Source organism: Chironomus tepperi, unplaced genomic scaffold (genome assembly GCF_022539635.2).
Source record: "Chironomus tepperi strain 1889 unplaced genomic scaffold, CSIRO-AGI_Ctep_v1 contig_395, whole genome shotgun sequence".
In the NCBI taxonomy this organism is placed as follows: Eukaryota; Metazoa; Arthropoda; class Insecta; order Diptera; family Chironomidae; genus Chironomus; species Chironomus tepperi.
In genome coordinates, this window is record NW_027226517.1 from 340,174 (window position 1) to 364,336 (window position 24,163).

The 24,163-nt window shown below is 31.7% G+C and overlaps 1 protein-coding gene across 3 annotated transcripts; it reads left to right on the forward strand.

The window, feature by feature from the left end:
- The first annotated feature begins 781 nt into the window (after positions 1 to 781).
- Positions 782 to 23,203, forward strand: LOC139096639 (proton channel OtopLc-like). Of its 3 annotated transcripts, XM_070648374.1 has the most exons (11): positions 782 to 811; positions 4,438 to 4,546; positions 18,312 to 18,761; positions 18,894 to 19,111; positions 19,497 to 19,669; positions 20,302 to 20,365; positions 20,432 to 20,499; positions 20,563 to 21,229; positions 21,418 to 21,540; positions 21,699 to 21,816; positions 22,839 to 23,203. In XM_070648374.1, the coding sequence occupies exons 2-11, from the start codon at positions 4,491 to 4,493 to the stop codon at positions 23,074 to 23,076; spliced, it is 2,175 nt and encodes a 724-aa protein (XP_070504475.1). In that variant the 5' UTR covers positions 782 to 811; positions 4,438 to 4,490; the 3' UTR covers positions 23,077 to 23,203. The 3 variants fall into 3 exon arrangements, with proteins under 3 accessions (XP_070504475.1, XP_070504473.1, XP_070504476.1); XM_070648372.1 differs by lacking the exons at positions 782 to 811; positions 4,438 to 4,546 and adding an exon at positions 8,896 to 9,123; XM_070648375.1 differs by lacking the exons at positions 782 to 811; positions 4,438 to 4,546 and adding an exon at positions 11,229 to 11,406.
- The last annotated feature ends 960 nt before the right edge of the window (positions 23,204 to 24,163 follow it).

Sequence of the window (24,163 nt, forward strand, 5' to 3'; positions counted from 1 at the left end):
GATGTGCTAAGTTTTGTAATAGTTGATGCAGAGTTTGAAGTTGAGTCGTAGTTTGTATGAAGTCTAGTCGACTTTTTCATACAAAACCCGACTATTCTTTGATATCTTCACAAAACTTCAGAAAATGATAGTTTTGATCAGTTCTAGACATCAAATATTGACATAAAGCATGTTTGTATCTCGTGTATGTTTCAATTACATGATATATTATGTTGCGATAATGAATCGTCTGATTCTATTGTACTAAATTCATTACAGAAAAGAACCTTAGAAACGAGAGCTTATTACATCACATGAAAAGCTCTGACCAAATAAGAAACCATCAAAAAAATAGAAATTGACATTACAAACATTTCAATTAATTGAAATTGATATGAAGTACATGATCGTGTATCTTATCTGATGTGATTTATTTTAAGAAATGTCAAAATAAAATTTCTAAATTAAAATCCAGTTTTAAATGCGTGGGAAAAAGTCAGCATTAAGCTTAAAAGAGCCATCAACCGACAATCAGCTTAAATTTCATGATTTATAGATAAATAAAGCTATGAAGACTACCAATTTGATGATAAGAAATAAAAAAGACATCAAAAGAAGAAGACGAGCAGTTTTTATATATCGTAAATAGAATGTAGACGAAAGAGGAATGCCGAATACATGTCATCGTGTTTCATTGATAATTTCCAACCAATAATCTATCAGCTGATAATGACATTAAGTGTCAAAAAAAAAAAAATATCTATATTTTATGTCTATTAAAGTGTTAGATACATTTTGCAATCTATTTAGTCGTCCGTTAAATTTTGTGAAGGTAAGAAGTTACTCATTTAGTTAAATAAGAAGAGGCTGATTCTCTTTATTACCCGCGAAAACGAATCCACTCGACTTAATTTTTGGTATAACAATCTATTATCGCGATAAATATGGAATTCTTATCAGACATAATTGCTTTTTAAACGGTTTTTATTTTCGGTGTAAACAAAAATAATGAAAGATTGAAAAGATTGGGGTAGGGAATGGAATCTTGGAGCGCATTATGGGTCTTTTTGTGAATTATAGGATTTTAATGAAATGCTGCTGTAGGCATTTAACGGAATTAGAGTTGCAATGTACTTAAGGCAAAATATTTTTATATATGAGGAGAAACTTATGTCCAATTTGAAATTATGTATCTTTTACAACTAATAATTAGTTTCTAATCAAGTTGTAATTGCTTTTATAATACCAATTCATTGTCACGCGTATCAAATACGTGGGCAATTTAGAGGCATGTTGATAATACGTCAGAATATATATTATTAGGAATATATAGCTTGTTCAAGGCAAAGTTGTCACGAATTTAGGATTCTGGACTTTAAAAGTCCAAAAATGCAACTTCAGTTCCTGACTTCAAAAAAAGATAGTCCCCAAAAGACCCATTGAAGTCTGGCTCAAATCTTTTTCGGGACTCCAAACTCCACGGAAGTTGGATTCCAGTGGAGGACGCTCCACATTTGAGTCTTGCCAACTCTGGTTCAAGTTACGAAATTTCCATTTATTGGTTTGGTATGTTTTGCTGATTCCATTTCATGATTGTGTAAATATTCCGAAAAATCTTGCTCTTGACTCTTTCTCCGCGTGACATAAGGCTCCATTTTTAAGCTACACATGATTCAGAATCCAAAAAGACTTCTGCTACTTTATGTCGTTCAGAAATTTGACTACATTTTCTAAATTTTCAAGTTATTTGCTAAATATTCTGTATTATTCTTAAGTGAGGTTCTTTGGACATGGAATCTCCAGATCTATACTATTTTATATTTGCTACCTTGGCTGGGACGTACGGGGACCCATTATCTTGTTTAGAGAACGTCTAAAGAGAGCTTTAGACGATAACTTCTCTCAGTTCGAAATATTGAGAACTACTAGGGCGCAATCCTTATCAACACATCGAATATAGGAAATTTTCGTTAGTTTCAAATTTAACGATCAAAAGATTGGTTTATTAATGGCATTCCTGATAAAATTGATATCATCAAGTCCTCAGAATTACAGAGTTCAATGTTGACTCGAATTTGCATGAAAAAATCGAACCTATATTAATTTCTCCAAATTCAACAATTGCGGTGAAATATAGAAATTCTCATAAACTACTTCCATTTTGTTAACATTCGTATCAAGATTCTTATTTGACTAACGGTATGTCCTCACGTGGTTGTACGTCATCACATGCCAACATTAGTCATCCTCAGAACATGATATACATATAGTCAAATTAAGGCCTGTCCATTCGTGTTTAGAAAGAAAAAGTTCAGAATATAGGATCAAAAACCTTTAAAATCCTCAAGACAGCCACCCAAAAACCAACCATATCTTAACCTACATTCAAGAACTAATCATTCTAAAATTACTGTTATCTTAAATATTTGAAAATCTGATTGGGTGATAGATTGGTCAAATAAATATTCAATTACAATTCTTCAAAAAAGTAAAAAAAAAGAATTCCAATTTGTATCCATAAAAAATCATGGAATTAAAATTTTGATCGTTAGATTGATTGAATTAGTGACATTCGAAGGCTTAAAAACAAATCAACAATTAATTATTTAAAGGTGGATTTTTTTTATACAAAATGATTGATTAATGTTTTCCTACACGATGTCTCGTGTGACGCAAATTTGATGCAATGACATTTTTATCTCAAAAATTTTGTTAAACTAGTTTCTAATGAGTCTCGATGCTGATGATGCTTTATAGTTTTACCGCTAGTTATACACACATGTGAACACTATTGGAATTTATTTAACTGACATGTGGACATGTTTATATTAAGTATATCAAAACCGCATCAAAGTTAGGTGTCTATTGACTTAGTTAATTCTTATCCCGAGCGGCATTATGTGGTCAATTGAGAAATTGGGTCAAAATTAGCCTTAACAGTGCAATCAGAACAATTTCTCGCTTTGTTGCTATCATGATCCAGCAAACATGTTCCCGAGTGGTCAAAAATACATTGCAACTAGTGTATAGCAACTTAAGGTCCAATTGATGACCATTTCTACAATATTTTTGTCCACTCAGAGCTGTGCTGCTCGGACATACCTTTTAAATTCACAAAATTGCAACAAACTTGCCTTATTATCGCGTCATATTGAGACAAGTGTGAGTTTGAGATAGCTTCACTCTCATATGCACATGTATTTGCACGCATGAATGTTTAATGATAGAAATGAGTCATGTCAATTAATATTAATCCTATTAGTTAGTATAACTTGTTGATGTGGATTATATTACATCAATAATTCATCCATATTAATACTATTCTCGTGCAACTGAATGCTTATGATTTAGTATTAATAGATTAGACAGTTTAATTGATGATTTATGTGAAGCTTTTGGATTTGCAACTAAGTTTATCTGAATCGTCAATTTTTAATTACTTTTAACGTTGGCATTGATGATTCTGTAGACCCAGAAGTAGTCCTGAATATCACAAATCGGTTAATTGATTCATAATCAAGAACCAGACTGGTGTGACATTGATTTGGTGTCGGATTTGGTTTAAATCTGATCCAGACCGAAGTGACTAAAGAAGAATTTGAAGTTAACTCGACTCCATTCGAGTCGACTTCGCGCTCGGGACTATAGTTTGGTGCCAGCGTGACTCAGACATGATGCCGGACTTAAACCAAATCTGACACCAAGTAAGAATTACGTCGGCTCTGATTTAAACCAAATTTATTCGCCGGCTCTGATTTAAGTCAAAATTAGGTTAGTTTGATGCCGAATTTCGGATTAGTTAACCGAATGGTGAAATTCGGAAGTCTTTAAAATTTCAAAAAACCCAACACTAAGACCTCCATTCAACCTTTGACTTCCTTCTTATCAATTTCCGCTTTATCAATCAATCGACTAAATTCCAAGCTTAGATCTCAAAATACCAATTCCTTCATTATCAATCGTAGTTGACTCACCACATAAGCTTTCACGTTTATTCACGTGCGGACGTCACGTTCCACTTAAGACTCAATAATTCACAGTAAAGTAATTTTCTTGCCAGAAACCACGAAAAAAATCCTTTGTTACTTAAAACAAGCCCCAAAAATGTCAAAAATGATTGATATCAAGAAATTAATAGAATTTTCTATCATACACTCCCAAATTAGCTCATTTGACGCATGTATCTGTTCCTTAAAATTTGTTTTTGAAGAATTTGGAAAATGTCATTCAAGAAAGCATGTAAAGCCTCAAACTGTATATACTAGAATCAACATTGATCATCAACACACTTAATCTGATTTTCAATTGACACTTACTTGTCATTTACTCACAACACAGCCTAGTGTAAAGAGAAATATTCGAATTATTTTATTTACAGCACATAACACTGACTGTACTTAATCTATGTGTGAATATATATTCCTTTATAGCTAATCATCACTTCAATTCCATTTACAGGTGAATTCGTACATAGTTTTGTTTGCAGTTCAGTGTTCTATAAGGCAATAAGCATGAGCAGCAGCAATCACAGACACCATGGCAAAAAATCATCATCAGTATCGTTCAGGTGAGTTAATTGTAACAATGTGTAAAATTTTATTCGTGACTTTATGTTAATAAAATCTGATTTAAATTGGAATAAATTTTCATCTTTGATGGAAGCGTGTGATACCAAAAATACAATTTTTTTTTTTATTACGTTTATGGTGCTAATTAAATGTTTAAAATTGGACAAAACATTGTGAATATAAAGAAAAGAGCTTGTTGACAATGAATTTTAAATATATTTAATTAAATTTAGAACAAATTTTGATTCTGTGAGTTATATAAGTGAATTGATTTGTGTTGAATGGTTGACTAGACATCGTTGCTGTATTGATTTCACAATTATTAATAGTATTAATACTTAACATCTTTCTTAGAGCCAATAGAGGTGATCAATAGACCCTAACAGGCAATGATCATGATCACTAGTTTGTGATTGCAATCGCATTACAATCACAAAGTGTTTTTTCATGATCACAACTTGTGATCACAATCATTATCGTATCTGATCGTGATCACTTTGAAAAAATTTTATCATCACCGTATCATAATCACTGAACATAGTCACTGAGCGTAATCAGATGTCATCTGAGTACGATCACTCCAAAAATATCTGAGCATGTTTACTGATCGCGATCAATGAGCGCAATCTGATGCGACCTTATCATAATCACTACTGGAAATTTTCATTTTTAAATTATCATGATCACTGATTGTAATCAATGAGCGTGAAAGTTGATCATGTTCACTGATTGTAATTAGTGAGCGTAATCAGAGCATAATCACTTCCAAAACTTTTCGAAATTTTTCAAAGTCATATGACCATGTTCACTGATTGTAATCAATGAACATAATCAAATGTGTTCTGAGCACGATCACTTCAATCAGGGGGAAGATTACTTGGCGTGAAACATATACGTAAAATTGGCGTGAATTCACGAAATTGGAAGTGACTTTGACCTTACTGGATCTTGATTTTAGTTCGTGGAAATGACTTTGATTCTACTTGATCTGGAGTTTTGTTTGTAGAAATGACTTTGACCTGACTAGATCTTGTTTTTAGTTCGTTTAAGTAACTTTAAGATCCAGAAAGTCCAAAGTCATGTCCACGAACTAAAAACAAGATCCAGTAAGGTCAAAGTTACTTCCATGAACTAAAATCAAGATCCAGTAAGGAAAAAACTACTTTCTCAATCAAATAACATGATCCAGTAAGGCCATGCAAGATCCAGAAAGACATTAAAGCAAGATCCAGAAAGATTTAATTAATGAAAGTCATTTTCAAGGAACTATCATTAAAAAAACTTGAAAAAATGTGATTTTTTGAAAAGATTTTCGCAAGATTTTCATTAGGATGAAAAACGATTGAAAATTCATTTTTTATATCGATTATCCCAAGATTTTCCTATGTTTGGATAAAAACCCTTCAAAAAGTGATTTTTCGCCTTAATTTTCAGAAGTTCAAATGAAAACCCTATAAAATGCAATGTTTTGTAGTTTTTTAAAAATTGGAATGAAAATCTTAATAAATCCATTTTCCGCGGAATTTTAATGAAATTAGGATGAAAAACTCAGGAAAATTTGATTTCCATCTTCAATTTTTTTTATCATATTGAATAATAATTTTTAACGAATCACAAATTTGTCGAATCCTATTTTTTTCATAATCACATGATTATGTTCACTGATCATGATCAGTGAGTATGAAAAGTAAAAAAGTTAATTAAGTTAACTATTAAAACCCGAATGGTATCCGAAGTGATAAAGTATCATTACTTCTTGAAATTTGCATCATCAAAAAATATAATAATTTAAATATGTCTTTTGCCATATTTTTATTATTATATATTTACAGATGGTGGCTTCAAGGAAAAACGTGAGATCTCGAAAGTTAAGCAACGCAGCAATAAGATGGGTGACCGAAAAAAAATTCTAAGTTTAAAATTTTCAGAAAAAAAATTAATAATTTCTACTAACACACATACAAAAAAATACTTAAAAAAATTCAGCTAACACCAAAAAAAATTGGTTAACTTAATTAATTTTTTTGTTTTTTCATGATCACTAACCCGAAGTGATCATGATCACTGATCACGCTCAGTGATCGCAATCACTGATCATGATCATGATTGCGTCTGATTACGATCAGTGACTATGAAAGTGAAAAAATTGCATGCAAGTTTGCACTTGCATACAAGTTATGATCGTAATCAGACGCAATAATGATCATGTTCAGTGATCATAATCACAAAAGCGCGATCGCGTCGGTACCGTACCGTCATCAAATAATGTATGGAGTGATGATGAAAATTCATCATGATCACAACTCCATTTCATCATCACAAATATCGTATCTGATCATGCTCATTGCCTGTTAGGGAGAGTAGTTCAAAATTGAAATTTTGTTTTAATTTGTGGAATTTTTATTGATTTTGATAAAGTTAGCAATTTTCGAAAAGATAAATTCAGAATAAGTTAAAATTAGCTGCTTAACGTGAAGATCTGAAGTGCCTTTATTTTATCAAGGGCTTTATCCCTCGAACAACACAAATGAAGAATACTCTCCTACAGATCTTTAAATACTCTGATTAGGTTCTTTTACGAACACATAGTAGAAACTTCTTACATGTGACATTAAAATAGGTGCCATATGACATCCACATGGAGCTGGTGTTAATAAAATAGCCTTAAAAGCTCTTTGAAAGAACTTTCTTCATTTGTATAGCCGGAACGACGGCGTTGCTTGATTTTTACATTATACGTAGGTTCGAGCGTTAAAAAATAGTATTATCGTATATCCTTTGCCAATTTATGGGTTTTGAATGTCTAAATTGCTCAAACAATACAAAAAAAAATCAATCTTTTCATAGAGGAGTACAAATATTGGTTCATAATTTTTTTACAAAGCGGTACGGTAGAAGAATAGAGTCAAAAAAAGCTTTTTTTAACGTTCTACAATTTTCGAACGTTCCTTTAATATTCTCAGTACAAAAAGAATTAATTTCGATATCTTCAAGTTTTAATTTTTGTGATTTTTTGTGAATCAAACTTTAAAATATTTTGAAATTCCGAAAAAAAATGAAAGTAAAAGCTTAATTGCAATTCGAAATTCTAAAATAAAATTATGCATTCCATACTGCATCTCCAACAAACAGATGATCTCATCTGAACTCATTTCACTTTCTCATTTTTATGAAAGAACCACAATAGCCAAGTAAATGTGCGATCAAGCAACACGATTCATATAAATAAAGAATGAAAAAATGTAATTACTTTACAAATTAACACGTTAAAGACTGATATTCAATAAATTTATTAAGATATTCAGTCTCAATTTTCTTAACAATGTGATAATTATAATTGTAGTTCCTTTGCTAATTTTTAGAGCATTCGGTCGAATAGAATGGAGGGAATATAATGTCTTGGGTATATTTAAAACAATTTGAATGTGGAAACTGTGTATTATATTGCCGATCTGTATAGAATGGGAATGTTTTTAGGGGATGGGCTCATTTATTGGTTTGAAATCAACAATTTTGTTGAAATTTTTTAATTTGGATCCTAATCAGCCTTTTTGAATCAAAATAGAGAACAGTGAGAAAAGGACCCGACAAGACATGCAGCATGCTCATGAATATGATCACAAAATTGAACATACTCAGTCATATTAGTCGAGAAAATTTATGAGCATGCTCTTATAAGTGAGTATGCTCATTGTCCGTTATGAGTAACTGAAAAGCATAATACGGTTAATTGCTCCTAAATCCGTCACAAAGCCGAGCTGACTCTGACAAATTTAAACCAAATCCTCCACCAAGTCATAGTCCCGACGGTCGGGTGTCTGATTTTTGATAGATTAATCAATTTGTGCTATTTTCGTTAGTTCAAGTGTCGGTACAAGTGTGGAATTTTGTTTCTCGGAAGATTTTTCCAAAAACATGATAAGATTAAAAGCTTAAAACTATTAATACCAATAAACAGATTAAAGATAATCCTGTGTGACTCGGTATTGTGTCTAAACATAAAACTACACTACACACAAAGTATTCATCATTGTGGACTTTAAATTATCGACGTAATGGAGCGAAAAAAAAGTTCAATTATACGAAAGGAACTGCAATTAAAGCTGATTATTATTTTTTTGTTCCTTTTCTTCTCTCACTCTTTCTCTTATCTCGCTGTTAAAATTTTTTAATGATAAAGAAGCGAACTAATACATTGTTGATAATGTGTATAAGTTTTTATCACAGCGCTTTATTGATTCCAAATCGCTTTTCAGTCGCTTTGAATTCGTATAAAAGGTAATGTGGATTCTCAATACACTTTTAGTTCTTTAACATTCGCAAGGCTATTTTTTGAATAAAAAAAAAGGCACATTTGTGAATATTTGTGCATTAAGAATGATAGTAATTATTTAAAGACGTCGGAATTAAGTTCAATTTAAAGTTGTGACTGCAATTAAAGTGACAAAAAAATGCGAGAAAAACAAATTTACTCGAAAATATCTTCTAAGGAACTTGATAGAATAATTAATTCAAGATATTTAGAAAGTCAGAAGAATTGTGAACTTGAAATTGATAATAGTAAATTTGCTAATAGGTAAATTTCAAAATTTTGTTTGAAATTTAATAAAAAAAATTATAAATTACAAAGAACAAAATTAAAAGAACTTATCGAGAAATTAGATAAATATGAAGTAAGGAAAATTATTTGAAATTTTTTGATCATAATAAATTGAAAAATTTGCTAAACACTTGGACAATTTTTTGGAAAATAGTAGAAGAATATAGTCGTTTTTACCGTCGTTAATTGATTTTTTGATTAGAAATATTTTCATTGTTTGAATTGAAAACTGCTTATAAATTCCCGACTTTTGAAAAGTTTCATTTCTAAACGAATTGCTTACAAACTAAAAACTTGGTTAAAATCATTAAAAACAACTTAAAATTGCCAGGACATGAAATCGACTCGAATTTTGTTTGGAGAAATCAGAGTGCGGCTATCTGAAAATCGAAAATTCGACATTTGATTGTCGAATTTTTTCTCAAAATTCGATATTTCATTAGAAAAATTAAAAATAATTTGACAGTTAAAAATTTTGTAATCAAATAAAAATTTACGAAGTTTTCAACAGAAACTCTCATTCTATTACAAATTTTGGAGCTTCTAATACCCTAATTCAATTCACTTGATGTGATTTATCGTGGTTTAGTTCATAAATTAGCAAAAACAATTTTTGTAAACATTGAAAATTTCGCGAATGTGTTTTGGAATAATCGGTTATTTCTTCATAACGGCAATTTATTATTTGAAAAAATTAACGAAAAATGTAATTTAAATAAAAAAATAACAGACATTTTTCAGGATGCCGCACTCTGGGAGAAATCGACGATAAAACTCCAGTCTGAAATCACAGACTTTGGAAGTCCAAAAGTCTAAAAGGAAGCCTCCACTGAAGTTCGAACCACAGTGAAGGGCCTCCAAATTAGAATAGTATCAACTTTACTTCAGATTCATTAATATCCAAGAAAAAGTTTTCTTTTCTTAATAGCAAAATTTTGTATTTTAGAAAATAAAAATTAATTTTATTAATGAAAGGCTTAAGAGGGACGTGTATTACTTGTTGTTGAGTTAAACACACTTCGGTCCCACTTGTATACAGTATTTTGAAACATAACTTTGAAACCGCTAATTTAACGTAGAATTTAAACTTGCAAACAATAAAAATTGAGTAAAATATAAAACTCTCCAAAGTTTAGTAAAGAATTTTAATTCTTGATCGAAATTGTTGAAGTATTTTACATAATGGTTAATCATGTATTAAACAATTTCCAAATAAATTTTGTTATTCACGATGATGTTTTTTTATTGGAGTTCAAAAACAGACTAAACTTTTCTATTTGGTGGGACCAACAAACATTAAAAGGGAAGATCAATAACTTTTAATTTTACAATTTAAACACGAGTGTCCTTTGATTGTCTTGACTCTGAAATGTGGTCAGATTTTAAACAATCAGACTCTACGGCAAAATTCAAGCTACCTTCAATAAAATTGGGCCATTAATAAATTCATACTGAGGACACTAATTTATGCCTTTTTAAGCCAAGCAATTTTTGAAATATATTCATATGATTTATATCCAAATTGATTAGAAAGAAATTTTATAAAAATTGCAATAAATTTTGATCAGTTCATTTTTATAAAATATCAAAATCCTTAAAAAATAGTAAAATTTACAGTAAAATTCAATTTTCGTGAAAAATTATTTTAAATCTTATAAACCCGACCAACATAAATGAAAAAGGCTCTGCCACGAAGCTTTTAAAGCTCCGCAAAAGCTCATTTATTAACACCAAATGTTAGCCGTCTATATTTGAATTTAGAAGAATCTTAAAAATTCCATAACGGAACCTTTTCCATTCGTGTCAATCGGAAAAACTGTCTAAAAAATTGATTTAAATTAAAAATACCGAATAAATTTATTTTTAACAGCAAAAATTAATTCGATCGAAATATTTTGATCGATAGCACTCAATTATCTCTAATATTTCTTATTGTTTCTATTTTACGATATAATTGTGTTATCAAATTGCCAAAAAAAAAAATAAATAAAAATAACACTTGAGATCGTATGAGTGTAAATATTATATGCTCACGAAAAACTCAATATAAGTGATCGAACTCTCGTGATAACTTTATTCAGTACATTCTTAGCCAGTGTTGGCAGAAGAACGAATAAAATTGGTCGGTGGAAAAGAAAAAAAAAATAAATAAAAATAAATTTGCTAATTGACAAGGAAGGACTTGCTAATAAGTTTGGAATAAAAAATGTCGCCTGTTAAAAATAATATATGGAATCAAGCTCCGAAAATTGTTATCGAGTGAGCATTTATTTTTGCATGAATTTTAACATTTTATGTGCTTTGTGAGAAAAAAGTTTAATGTGTAAGGTGGATAAATATTTGTTATTTGGCGTCCGCTAAAGAATGGGAGCTTGTAAATAATGAAAAGTTTTGAGAAAATATTGAATTTAATTCGGAATTTTAAAAATATTAAATATCCGGTGCTCTATTTTTATACGGAACATTTGTTTAGGATTTGTTAGTTTTTTAAAATTTTTTATGCATTTTAAAAATTAAAAAAAAAGAATTTTTTAAAATTTACTTAAATAGAAGTCAATCATGTCACAATCACACTGACCTGATGCCCAATTTTGGATCGATTATCCGACTAGTCGGTCGAGTTTTGAATTTTTTACATAATTTCAAATTTTATTTTTCAAAAATTCTCAAAAATCCTTTTTGAAGATTATTAAAGATGTTTCTGTTCCTGGCTAAAACAGCGACTTCTACTATTTGTTTCTCTTCTTTCCGGTTGATTAAAAATTGATTTTATTTGAATTAAATTTAAATTTTATACAAGTTCAACTTACATCATTTAAAAGTTGACTCAACAATACAGAATGTCACATATCCAACTGCTGCGTCTTGTCTTTCTGATCGCAATCCTAAAAATCGGACAGTACTTAAAAGAACCTGAAAAGCAAAAAGCGTAAAAAATCGAAAAATAGCCAGGATCTTGGGAAAGAATATTGTTAAAATAGTTCAAATTGTTTAAAGCGATTTTTGATTGGAAAAAATTGCAAAATTGATAATAATAGCATCTGGCTCATGAAACATTGTATAAAAAAACCAAAGTCTCTCTTGAGTGGGACCAAATTTGACCAAATCCTACTCTATGTCAGAATCTCGCCGACATGAGAACAGTACTCTTCATTTTTCCTACACTGTGTATCTTTCGGGAGTAATTTTTTAATATCTATACACCAGTTACAGCTTGTTTAAAACTGGATGCAAGATAAAAGTACAACAAACTTGTTGACATAATGTCTACTTAATGTCAAAATTCAATTCATCAAATTCTTTCCAAAAAAGAGGAACTTCCGTGCTAAGAATTATTGGAATCATCAGGCTAACAAGAGTGAGGCCGTAATGTATAGTTGATGACTAGACCTACGATCAATTATAGACATTTTATTTGGAACGTTCCTCACAATTTCTGATTAGTCGACCGTCGTCTAGTTATTTACTGGACATTATGTAAGGTTGCTCACTCGGATACGATGTTTAATATTAGAGTTCATTGACTACAAGCAAAATCTAAGGAGCTCTTGCTAAATTTAGAGTCTATAAAAATAGGAATCATGCTCAAATGATGTCCAACAACTACAAATATATATTAGAGGGTTGAAAACCGGACAAACAAAAAATATAGCAAGGATACTGAAAGTCACAAGTTTAATTTTAATGAACATTATTGACGAATAACCCCAAATGCTTATATAAAATGCACAAGATCTATCAAAAGAGGCTCATCACTCAATCACAAGTGGCAATAAATGATGATATGGAAAAAAATCCCATAATCACTCCTTAATGTGAATTTAATTGTCAATTTATTGCAACAATTTAGATAACAAAAAAGTAAAAAAAAATCAATAAAATCCGACTGTCAATTTGTTTTTCAACCCCAATATCCCAACTACAAGCTACAGATTGTTTACTAAAAATACATAGAAATGTTTATCAACATCCATGTGCTTACAGACATTTGGATTAATATTAGAAATTTAATCTAATCATAAGTTAGACTAATCAAGGTAAAATCGTCATCAAAACGTGTTGACAGTCGCATCCATAATGAAAAAAATATTTTCTTTGACGCACTTCAAAAATGCAATTTATCAATTTCACATAGCTTAAAATAGTCTTTTAAAAGGCAATCATCAAAGGTTTAAAAATAAATTAAAGACAACTTTTAATGATACTTAATTTTACCTTTAAATTGATTATCGACAGGCATTAAGTTGGAATTATTTTCAACTATCTTATCAACAGAATTGTAAAATAAACTTTTTTGATCCACATTTTGTAAATGAAAATGAGGAACAAAAAAAATTTTAATCAATTGAGTGATAAGAACCAGATTTGTCCGGGAGTATCGCTTAAAGATTACAATAACGAAATCATAAAAGTGACAATGAGTATTTCGCTTATATCAACAAAAATAAGCAATATCAATTAATTGCCGCAATTATTGGATAATTAGTTTTTTTTTGGTGGAATAGATAGCAATGCGGTTGTGAAATTTTTATTGGTTTAAGGGTGGACAGTGGGTGTGATGGGTTTTATATATGTAAGACCTGAATAACAAAACACCATCCTTGGAAAATTACTGTATACTAAATTGAACACGACGGTCAATTGATCAAAAATCCGACCAAGACAAAAATGATTCTGACTTGATACTGGATTTGGTTTTGAATTTGGCCGAATACAAACCGAATACAGCACCATGCTAACTCGAGCTGCTCTGGTGTCGAATTATGAATCGATTAAAATTATGCAATTCAGGACACAGTAATTATTCAAAGATAGTGCAATACTGCAAGCTTTGCATTAAAGACACAATAATTAGCAACTCAATCGACAATCATTCAAATGATGCTACCATGGCTAAAGATTGGCAGTATACTTAGAACCATGTGACAGCAAATTAGTGAAAATGACTAACTAATAGCTGATAAATGGTTCCAAGTATACTGGCGGATTTCAAAGTTCTTTAATTACGTAACATTAAAAATAGCTTTTTAAGACTACTCTTCGACGATCGTAATGCATTGTAACAAAATCATGAACTATAGTTAGTGCTCCGTAACAAAATCAGAGCTCGAAGTTTTAAGAACTTTAAAGAAGATAGAGACGAGAAACTTATGTCATGGATGCCTTTCAACTTAAAATTTTATTCACAACATTTACTCAAGCATTTCAAACCATAAACTAAATTTAAAGTGCTGCATTTCACTTCTTGTAGATAACAGGAATTTTATAGGATGCCGAGTCAACTTAAGTTGACTTTTTCATCACAAAATTCGAGTCGACTTCAAGCTCAGAACAAAATTTTAGGAACCAACCCTTGTCTTCTCTCCATCCTAAGCTTAACGTAATTTGCGAATGCTCTTTTGTATACTTCTGACTTCCTTTTTATAAAAGCAGCTTATCAGCATGACGGATAATAAATATAATTTGAATTTTTAAAACTCCATTAATGAAATTACGTAATATGCAAATCACCCCTAATATTATCCACAAAAATACTCGAAATCTGCCTAATAATTCCTCATTCAACCTCAAGAAATTCCCAGTCAACCAACCTACCGTAATAATGTTGATAAACACAAGCAAGTTCTTGAACTTTAGACTATTTATCAATTCGCTATGCCATTCACCCAAAAGAAGCAGACAGAAACACTGATTCATAATTTCTCATAACACAAAAAAATTCTCATATAATATAAAGCATGTCTACAATGTTGTTATTTCCCAGTAAAACACCACACAAATTAATGAGTGCACAGTACTGTGTACACCTACACACGAAATATAAGTAAAATTTACGTTTCACAATTAATTAAATTATAATAAAAAAATGAGATGAAAGCACAAGCGAAGCTACCATAAATAAACATAACACAATGGCAATAAAATCATGTGCATACACACTAATTTATTTCATTTATGTGTTGCGATAAGATAAGAAACTTATTTAAATATTTTTGTATATATGTAAAGCCAGTCTGTGAGAAAATAAGTTGGTTCTGTAAAGTTACAAAAAGTTGTGTAAAAAGAGATGTGGAATAAGAAAATGAGGAAGTAGAGGTTTGTTATGGGATGTTTGGGATAGTTGTTGAAGATATGTAGACAATACTATAAACTGTTCAGTCAAGAACATAAGTTCAGAATATAGACAAGTAGACAGGTTCAGAATATAGATGCATAGTTTGAGTTGAAGAATATTCAGACATATTATTGAGGAATTGAGTGATTTCACGACAAAAAGTCAATTCAGAGCTTGAAAATGACTTGGATTTTGAATGAAACATTGCCGAACAGCACAGCATAATTGCTAACGAACCACTAACTCGCCGTTTTAACAGTACGGAAAATTGCTCTGTCAGTATCTTGATGGCTGATTTAGACCCATTTTATGACGAGAAATGCAGTTTGCAACATAATTCTGTTCGGGAGTTCGGATTGAGACAACTCGACTCCATATAAAGTTCAAATCTACTTCGAGCTCTGATTATTAGTTTCAAAAGTAAGAACAAATTAACTTTTGACTAGTCTGAATAGCACAAATCGATCAATTGATCCAAAATCCGTCACTAGGACGTCGTGATTCTGATATGATGTGAATTCAAAGCGAATTCTTCACAAAATCGGAGGCTTGTCAGTCTGACGCGTATTATTTGAATGACTATCCATTTTGCACTATTTTAGTATGTGCTTGTGACTTATTGCATAATTTTGATGTATTTTAGACATTCTAGACGTTTCTAGAGCTATTAATAGTCTTAGATACAAGTTGTCTTGTGTATTGGTCAGTTTAGTTGTTATCTAGTCCTAAACAACTCTTTATAAGCAACGAAACTATCTCAAATTCATAAAAAATCCACAGAAATTTCTATTCACTCTTTCCAAAAAGCCCGTTTATTTAAAATAAAATTTACCTCTCTTTTTTAAATCTAATCTCAATATTTTTTACTACTTGTTACCTGCCATGTTTAAACAACTACAACCAATTATCTTGTAGCTAGTAGCTAGAAAATTTTTATTTGGCACGACATTGACAATAAAAATAACATCGGTGTGTATATTTTCAATTATTTCTCTTTCACTCATGAAAGTACCAGTTTTATCGTTATTAATCGTTGAAGTTTGAATGACAGAGAGCATGTGTCAGGCATTGACAGAAGTTCTTGTGAAAATTCTTGAAAATCACAATCTTCAACAATCGGCAATGTAAGTTGTTAATGTCCGAAAATAGCCACAATCTTTTATATCAATTCTTAAAGTCTTGGTAACAATATCGTGACTAAAACGTCACGACTAAAAAACGAGACTCATATGAGAAGGAACTCAGTGATAAAAAGTCAGACAATCATCCTTAACTGTGATATTTATTGACAGTAGCTGCGGTACATCAAAATGAGTAAACAATCGCGTAAGAATGAAAATAAATCAGTGCGCAGAGTAATTTGTGAGCAATTAAAAAGCAGTTAGTTTGATAATTTATTTGTTATCATATCGGAATAGGTGACGAAATAAATTTGAAAATGTTGTTGGGTGTTGATCAGTTAAGGCGCATTTTTAGTTTGAAATCGACAGGAGATGTAATCTGTGTCTCTAAAATAATCGGTAAACAATGTTCAATCAAATCACTTCTTCTTTTCTGAAATATCTTGTGAACAATGTTTCTAGTCTGGTAAAGATCTAATCTTAATTAAAGTGATGACGATGATGCTTACAACTAGGAAAAAATGTTTTAGGCGCCTTAGTTTCAATAAGTATTGTGTGTACCACGTCAGGGACATTTCAGCGGGAAATAGGGTTGAAGTCAAAATCCTCCCCCTCTTTAGACAAAATTCTTTAGTTTGCCGGTTCAAAAAATCTAGTTTTGTTTTTATAACCAAGCCAAAACCGTATTTAAGAAGAAGAAGAGTTTGAGGATTAAACCTCTTACTTTCATTAGTTTCTATAGTTTCATGAAAAATACCAAAAATCACTCGGAAGTTTGCGATCTATGAAAAATAAATTTTAAAAATTCATCCGGTACCAAGCCATGGATAACGGAGGCCAAAATCGATCTCATCTAAATTAATGAACTCTTCGGTTCTGTGGTGACTAGTAGTGTTTTCTATCCTAAAAGTGAATTGTATGTTTTCACGGGATTAATCCGTGGGTTAAAATGTATTGAATCCCGGGATTGTAACCTAGTAACTAGTCTAAACTGTAATCTTACTTGTTCTTTCATGCGTATGTGCATCATTCTCTACAAATTCTTATACTAATCAAGTTTTAATTTGTATGTAAAATTAAGGATTCTTGTGATTTATTGAGAGCGAGATTTCGAAGAATTCCCTTGTAGTTTTGATCTTTTACCAGGTCTTGATCTCGGTCTTGAAATTTTGTCGAAGTCGAGTCTTGGAAAACTCACGTGCAATCACGAAATGCACTTGTTGTCATATGCTAGATTTTATTAAACGTCAGAGTCACGCTGTCTTCAGGACACTATCGTTCATCTTATCTATGTCATCTGCCTTGTTCATATTCTTTATAATGACAATACACAATAAAACTTCCAAAAATTTCTAAATGTGTCAATTATCTAATTATCAAAAAGCTAGATCTGTGCTAGATATTTGAGCAGTTGATAAACTCAAATCTAGATTTTGGTGCATTAGCGATGATAATAGTTTTGCTTTTGATTAGGATCCTAGACCCACCAGGTCATGTGATGGTAAATTAAATATGCTTTATTAAGTTAATTGTTACAGATTAGGAGATTAATTCTAATTTATAATGAGCTCCATCAATGAAAATGTTCACAAAGTCAATAGAACCTAGTCAGCCAGTCCAAGAACACTATCAACTCCGTCATATCCATTAGAAAAATCAGCCATACAAATCGTAAACGAAACGTTTAGACATTTTTATTTATTGAAAGTTTTTTTTTATCATATCACACAACAAAAATATTTGCTGCTCTATAAAAAGAGTCGTTAACGAATACAAAAGTCTACATTTCGTTTTTTTGTGATAGCCAATTAACATCTGAGAACATTTTTTAAGCATACATTTTTTTTACACATTTATAAATAAATATTAAAATCAAATCACATGAATAATACAAAGTCAAGTCGTACTCATCGTGTTTCTTTTCGTAGTGACGTTGATGCGCTAACAAATCACAAGCCAACACAACCGTATCAAACACAATTGTCGATTGTTGAGGAAGGTGAAAATCCAGAATCGCCAACAGATAATAAAGAAAATCTCAAATTATTGCATTCAATTGATGATTCTCGTGTACCAACACCACATTCATCTTCAGAAAATATAACGACGAATAATAACAGACGTAATCGACATTATTTAAGTCCTGACTTTGCTGAACATCACGGTAGTGGTGACGAAAAGCATCCACATAATAGTTCACGGCGTGGATCAGTTCAAATTTTACAAGAATTTTTATCATCTCGAAGATCATCGACAATAATGGCTGCATTAAGGCGGCCATCATTGATGCTATTTCGATCAAAACATGAAGATCCAAATGATCCAGCAAATAAACCAGAAGCTATTGAGCAACGACGTAAAAATAGAAGAATTGGAAAGTGAGTAGCTGTGATAAGATATGATATTAATTACATTACATATAATTGTCATTGATTTTTTTTTTATTTCTCTATTTTGTTCTATTTCACCACCCTAACTCGTGCAACACAAAAAAAATACCAACATTTTAGTGATGCTTTATCGACGGCTTTATCAGCATTATATGCAAAAATTGTTGTTATTATCGGAATCGCTTTACCTATAACTGAACTTTTATCACAACGAATACCCTCTGGAGTCTATCAGGGATTTTATGTTTACCTGTATTTTGTTAGTATTTCATTTGTTGTATTCATCTATGCTGCACAATTGAAGAACAGAGCTATGTTAGGTGTTATAAAAGACTATCGTAAGTGTTGTAGTGAATTTTAGTTTGTGATGAGTAAGATTTGTAACTTACAAACATTCTTGAATGGCACACGGCTTGAACATGTCAGAATAGTGTCTTCAGACCAGCGTGACTTTAGAATGGAGTCGGATTTTGCCGAATCAGATTCAAAACCACAATTGCTCTGATCTGGGGATAATATTCTGGCATGTTCAAGCCTTGTGCCATTCGGAATTGATATTTGAACTTGACACATAGAGTAGAAAAAGTGAAGGAACTGATCCCAGATTTAGTAAAATCTGACCTAAGCCCAGAATCACGTCTTCTTGGGGCTCAATTTGACCAGTTCTTGCAACCAAAAATCGAAAAATATCTACTAACAAGCTCTATTCTATTCCTTACATAGACGCGAAATCAGATGCTGACTATCACGCGACTAAGAAACGAGCGCCGCACTTTGGAAGCTTTTACTTGAGAGTTGGAGCTATTGCTTTTGGTATTGGAACTATGGTTTATTCTGGGCTAGAATTGGGACAATATTTCGAAATGAATAACACTGAAAATGCAGTATGCAATAATGTGAGTATTTAGTCTTGGATTCTTGAGATTGAAAATGTGCTTATAAGGATCAATTGACATTTGCTGCAAAGTTTATAGGTTTAAATTAATTTTTCAATTACGTAGATGTTGTTCATTAAGTTCAGTTGATTTCAAGAATTTTAATCGTTTAAAAAAGTCAATCGATCATGCTTAAAACCACATAGCGCACGACTTATATAAGCCCTATGAAATGTGTTTTAAAATCACTTGATAACAGCTAATGAAGTTTCTAGAATGTTGATCCCCAAGCGTCAGAAATGAAGAAGGTTTGGGTGTGGATTGTTTAAGGCTTCATTACAGAACCTTTAAGGCTCTTCTACAGATCCTTTAAGGTTCCACAAAAGCTCTATTATTGACATTGAATGATTGCCGGCTCCTTGTGGCATCTTGATGAATGCTAAGTTCTAACAGGCAAAGAGACCTCTTATAAGTACTGTAATGGTTTCTCTGTACTATGAAAGCATGCTCTTTGCCTGTTCGGGTAATATAGACAGAGCCTTCTTCATTTGTGTCGCTAACATTTAATTGTCCTTAAATTAGGACATTAATGTTGCTTTGATGACAATCAATCCTAAAACCAATAATATTCCATTCTTTATCACCCATTACAGCTTTTCAACCTCCTACAACCATCATTCCGTATGCTTTTGGCGATAGTTCAAATTCAGTTCATATGTAAGCTAGACAAATTGTCTCCAACTGTCAAAATTGACATTAAAAATATCTTATCTTTAATTTTAGTCTTAAACACAAATGATTTGGACATGGGAAGTCACAAGGTCATATCAAGATTTGGATTGATGCATATGGTGAGTATTTTAACATTTTTGAAGCTATTCCAAGTAACTTTATTGAAATTCTTTGATTTAAAGGTCGCAACAAACTTATGTGAATGGCTGTATACTTTGATTGAAGAAACAAAACACGAAATTTGGCATTTATCACATGAAAGTCATAGTCATGAAGGTCATGGTTCTGATGCACATTTTGCCGAGCTTTCAGATAATCATAACTTAACTCATGCTGTCCATAATGCAACAGAAACTGTACATGATATTGTAAGAAGATCAGTACAAATCCAAGTCACACAAAAATATCAAGAATGTCAACGAACAAACATTATGGGATCACTAGTCCAAAACTCAAGTCCATTCTTATTTCCATGCACGATTGAGTATTCATTGATTTGTGCAGTCATTCTATTTGAAATGTGGAAGAAAGTCAAGTCAATTCCAGAAATTAACAAAGCACGAAAAAGTTCATTAAGAAATGCAACACATCCACACAAAAATGCATATCATTTTTCAATTGACTGCAGTAAGGCACAACGTGGAATGTTTGCAGGAATTGTTGTTATCGTATTAACCATAATTAGTCTTATTATGTACTTTGTATTACATGATAAAGAGGATTATCTTCATTTAGCAATTAAAGAAGTTACATACTATGAAATTTTACTTTATACAGTCACTGGATGTGCTGTTTTGATGGCATTCTTTAAAATGCGTGACTTAAAATACCATAGACCATCAGCTAATGGTAAGTGAATAGTGGTAGAAGTATTTAGGTTAAGGCTTAATAATCAGGAAGTTGATGAGTTAAAGTAAGACTAAATATTGATGCTGTTTGTTGGCACTAGCTCTTACTTTTCTCATTAAACTTATTTATTAGCTTTAGTGTACTAAATAAAGCACGCCCCATCATTTTGAATTGATTTGATATTTCAGACCATCATGCCGACTCAGTAAAGCTTGACTGTACTCTTCTTGTGCTGGCTGGTCTTGGTGTCTATGTCTATGGAATGTTCAGTATTATGGGAAGTGTATTTGCAGTTCAGGATGATTTGCCAGGTAATTAATATGTTTAACTCGAGTGGACTGTAATGCGTAAGAACTTTGAGGTCAAGTGACGGAACATTAACTAGCCATCAACTAGTTATAGCGCATTATTGTCCGCTCGGTAAGGTTCCTAATTGAATTTATATTGATCAAAATCTACATCTTTTTAGGCTCCGGAGAAGGACTCGTGGCTGAAATCTTAAGTTTAATTGAAGTATCACTCCAGACTTTATTCGTATTGAATGCATGCTGGAGACGGTGTCGAGGTGCTCAACAGAATCGAACAAAGTAAGCAAATTTGAGAATATAATCCTGCCATCTCGAACAAGCATTGAGCATACTCACTTAAATTAGCTTGCTCATGAATATATTTAATCAAATTGATTGAGCATGCTCTGTTTAGTGAAAATATTCATCAGCATGCTTCTTGCCTGTTCGGGTATATAACCATAGTCATAAAAGCTTCGTGACAGAGCCTTCTTAAGTCAATTGGACACAACATGAAGGCGAATGCCATTTGGTGTTAATTACTTACTTACTTCCCTGGCCGTACAGATCAAGTGTGATTCATGGCCTCCCTCAGTCGATTTCTGAAGCTGACTCTATCGGTTGCTACCGCTTGTCAATTGTCAATTCCAAGTATGACACTATCTCTATCGACAGAACTCCTTCCAAGAGTTCATTGGCCTACCGCGCGATCTCTTGTCATATAAAAATTTGGATTTAAATACCTTTACCAATGGAGGCCTTCCAATCATCCACAGTTAATGAGTATTAACGGAGTATTCTTCGGTTATCTCCAGTTATGTCGTTTGAATGAAACTCATACGGGATCAGAATACATTGTCCCCAGGCCAGCATGACCTTAGCGTCAGGCTGATATTTGCTGAATCTCAATGCCTTCGGAATCATGCTTCGAGCATGAATTCTAAACCAACCTAATTCAGAAAAAACCGCACATTCTCACACTTATTCTCAATAATTTCTCACTTAATTCAAATCTTGTTGCGACCACACGAGAGACAGACCTTCTTTCAGTCGTACCTTATCAATAACTTTACGTCAAATGATTTTTCGAGATTCTGTGTCACCATGAGATGTTCATTAATAATTATCAAAATATGACTTTCAAAAAATGTTTGCCGAATATTTTAAATTAGGCCGATCACAATCAAGTGACGACCTTCCGCATATTTTCACACTCAATATGTAATTATGAATCGCTAATCTTCTATTTATAAACAAAAAAGTCGACGTAATCTTCGTGATATTTTTGAATTAAATTTTAATGAATTTTTTTATTATTTCAGACCGGGAAGACAAATTATTACATTCCTTCTAGTCGCTAACATATCCATGTGGTTCATCAATACATTAATTAAGGGCCACGCCGCATTCCGACCCACACATCTTGAATTTTTTGGAACGTGGGCTTGGGTAATCATAACTCATGTATCGATGCCATTAGCAATCTTTTATAGATATCACTCAACCATCTGCCTGTTTGATATTTGGAAATCAGCATACAAAGTCAAAACTGAGCACTGAATAAAATTTTAATTGATATATGTTTATTATATATTATGTTTATATAAGAGTGTGCCATTAAAATTTAAACGAAAAAAAAAAATTATTAAATATGAATAAAAAGTTGAGAATTATGTGATAAATGAAACATTTTAATTCAGTAATTATTTTTAAAATTGGATTTTATAGATCATAGCGGGTTATGCATACAATGTTGTTACTAATGCTTGAACGAAATTATCAGCTGATTAATATTTTAAAAAAGAAGAAATTCTTTCTGTTTTATTTTGAATGATGACTTCAGACTTGTCTGGGATCAGGTGACATACTTACAAACTGTGTTGGATGAACAGAACGATTGTGATCTATAACCTGTCGTAGATTTCTTACTAATCTTTTTTAATATACAGAACAGAGAAAATTGTATTGAGTATATGAATCTCTTGGAAGGCGTAAATGGTTGAAAATTCGAACCCTTGTCAACTTGAACTTCGCATGGGGACGGTTGCAAAATGGAACAAATGATTCTGTTTGTGACCTTTAGAAAAGTTTACTTAGCGACAGATATTATGATGCATGGACTCATCATCATTTGGACTTAAATCTTCGGCAAAATAAAAAATTATATCAGTGGCAAGAGTGTCTATACACAGATTGTAGTTAGGTGCACTGCTTTGATATACTCTGGGTCATGCAATGTGGAAAGTTGGGGAATTTGTCGACGGATTTTGAACTTCGGGAGACTTCCAAAAAGAGTCTTGAGCCACATTTGTATGTATTTCTTCAGACACCTACCTCACAGGCCATTTCCAGTAATGCCAGTCAAAACATATAAATCTATTTTAAACTATTTATTTTTTGTTGATAAACAAATTGAATCTCTTCACATTTTTAAGAGATCCAAGATAATTTTCCACGAATATCTAAATGAAAACGTGTGCTTAAAACTGGTTGTTATTCATCGAATGGTCAATTTCTGGAATTTCGATTAGTATGTCTATTCTTAATATTGGCAAAATTTCATAATATTCTTCCAATGCTTGGCAACTGCATCACAGCTCAATCTTATATATTCATTCATAATCACTTCCTCACAGACAATGAACAT

Excerpts from the sequence above, each read along its gene's own strand:
- LOC139096639 (XM_070648372.1), top strand. The coding sequence starts at position 8,999 with ATGCGAGAAAAACAAATTTACTCGAAAATATCTTCTAAGGAACTTGAT. Across the intron at positions 19,112-19,496 it reads AGGTGTTATAAAAGACTATC|ACGCGAAATCAGATGCTGAC; the intron begins GTAAGTGTTGTA and ends TTCCTTACATAG. Across the intron at positions 21,230-21,417 it reads CCATAGACCATCAGCTAATG|ACCATCATGCCGACTCAGTA; the intron begins GTAAGTGAATAG and ends TTGATATTTCAG.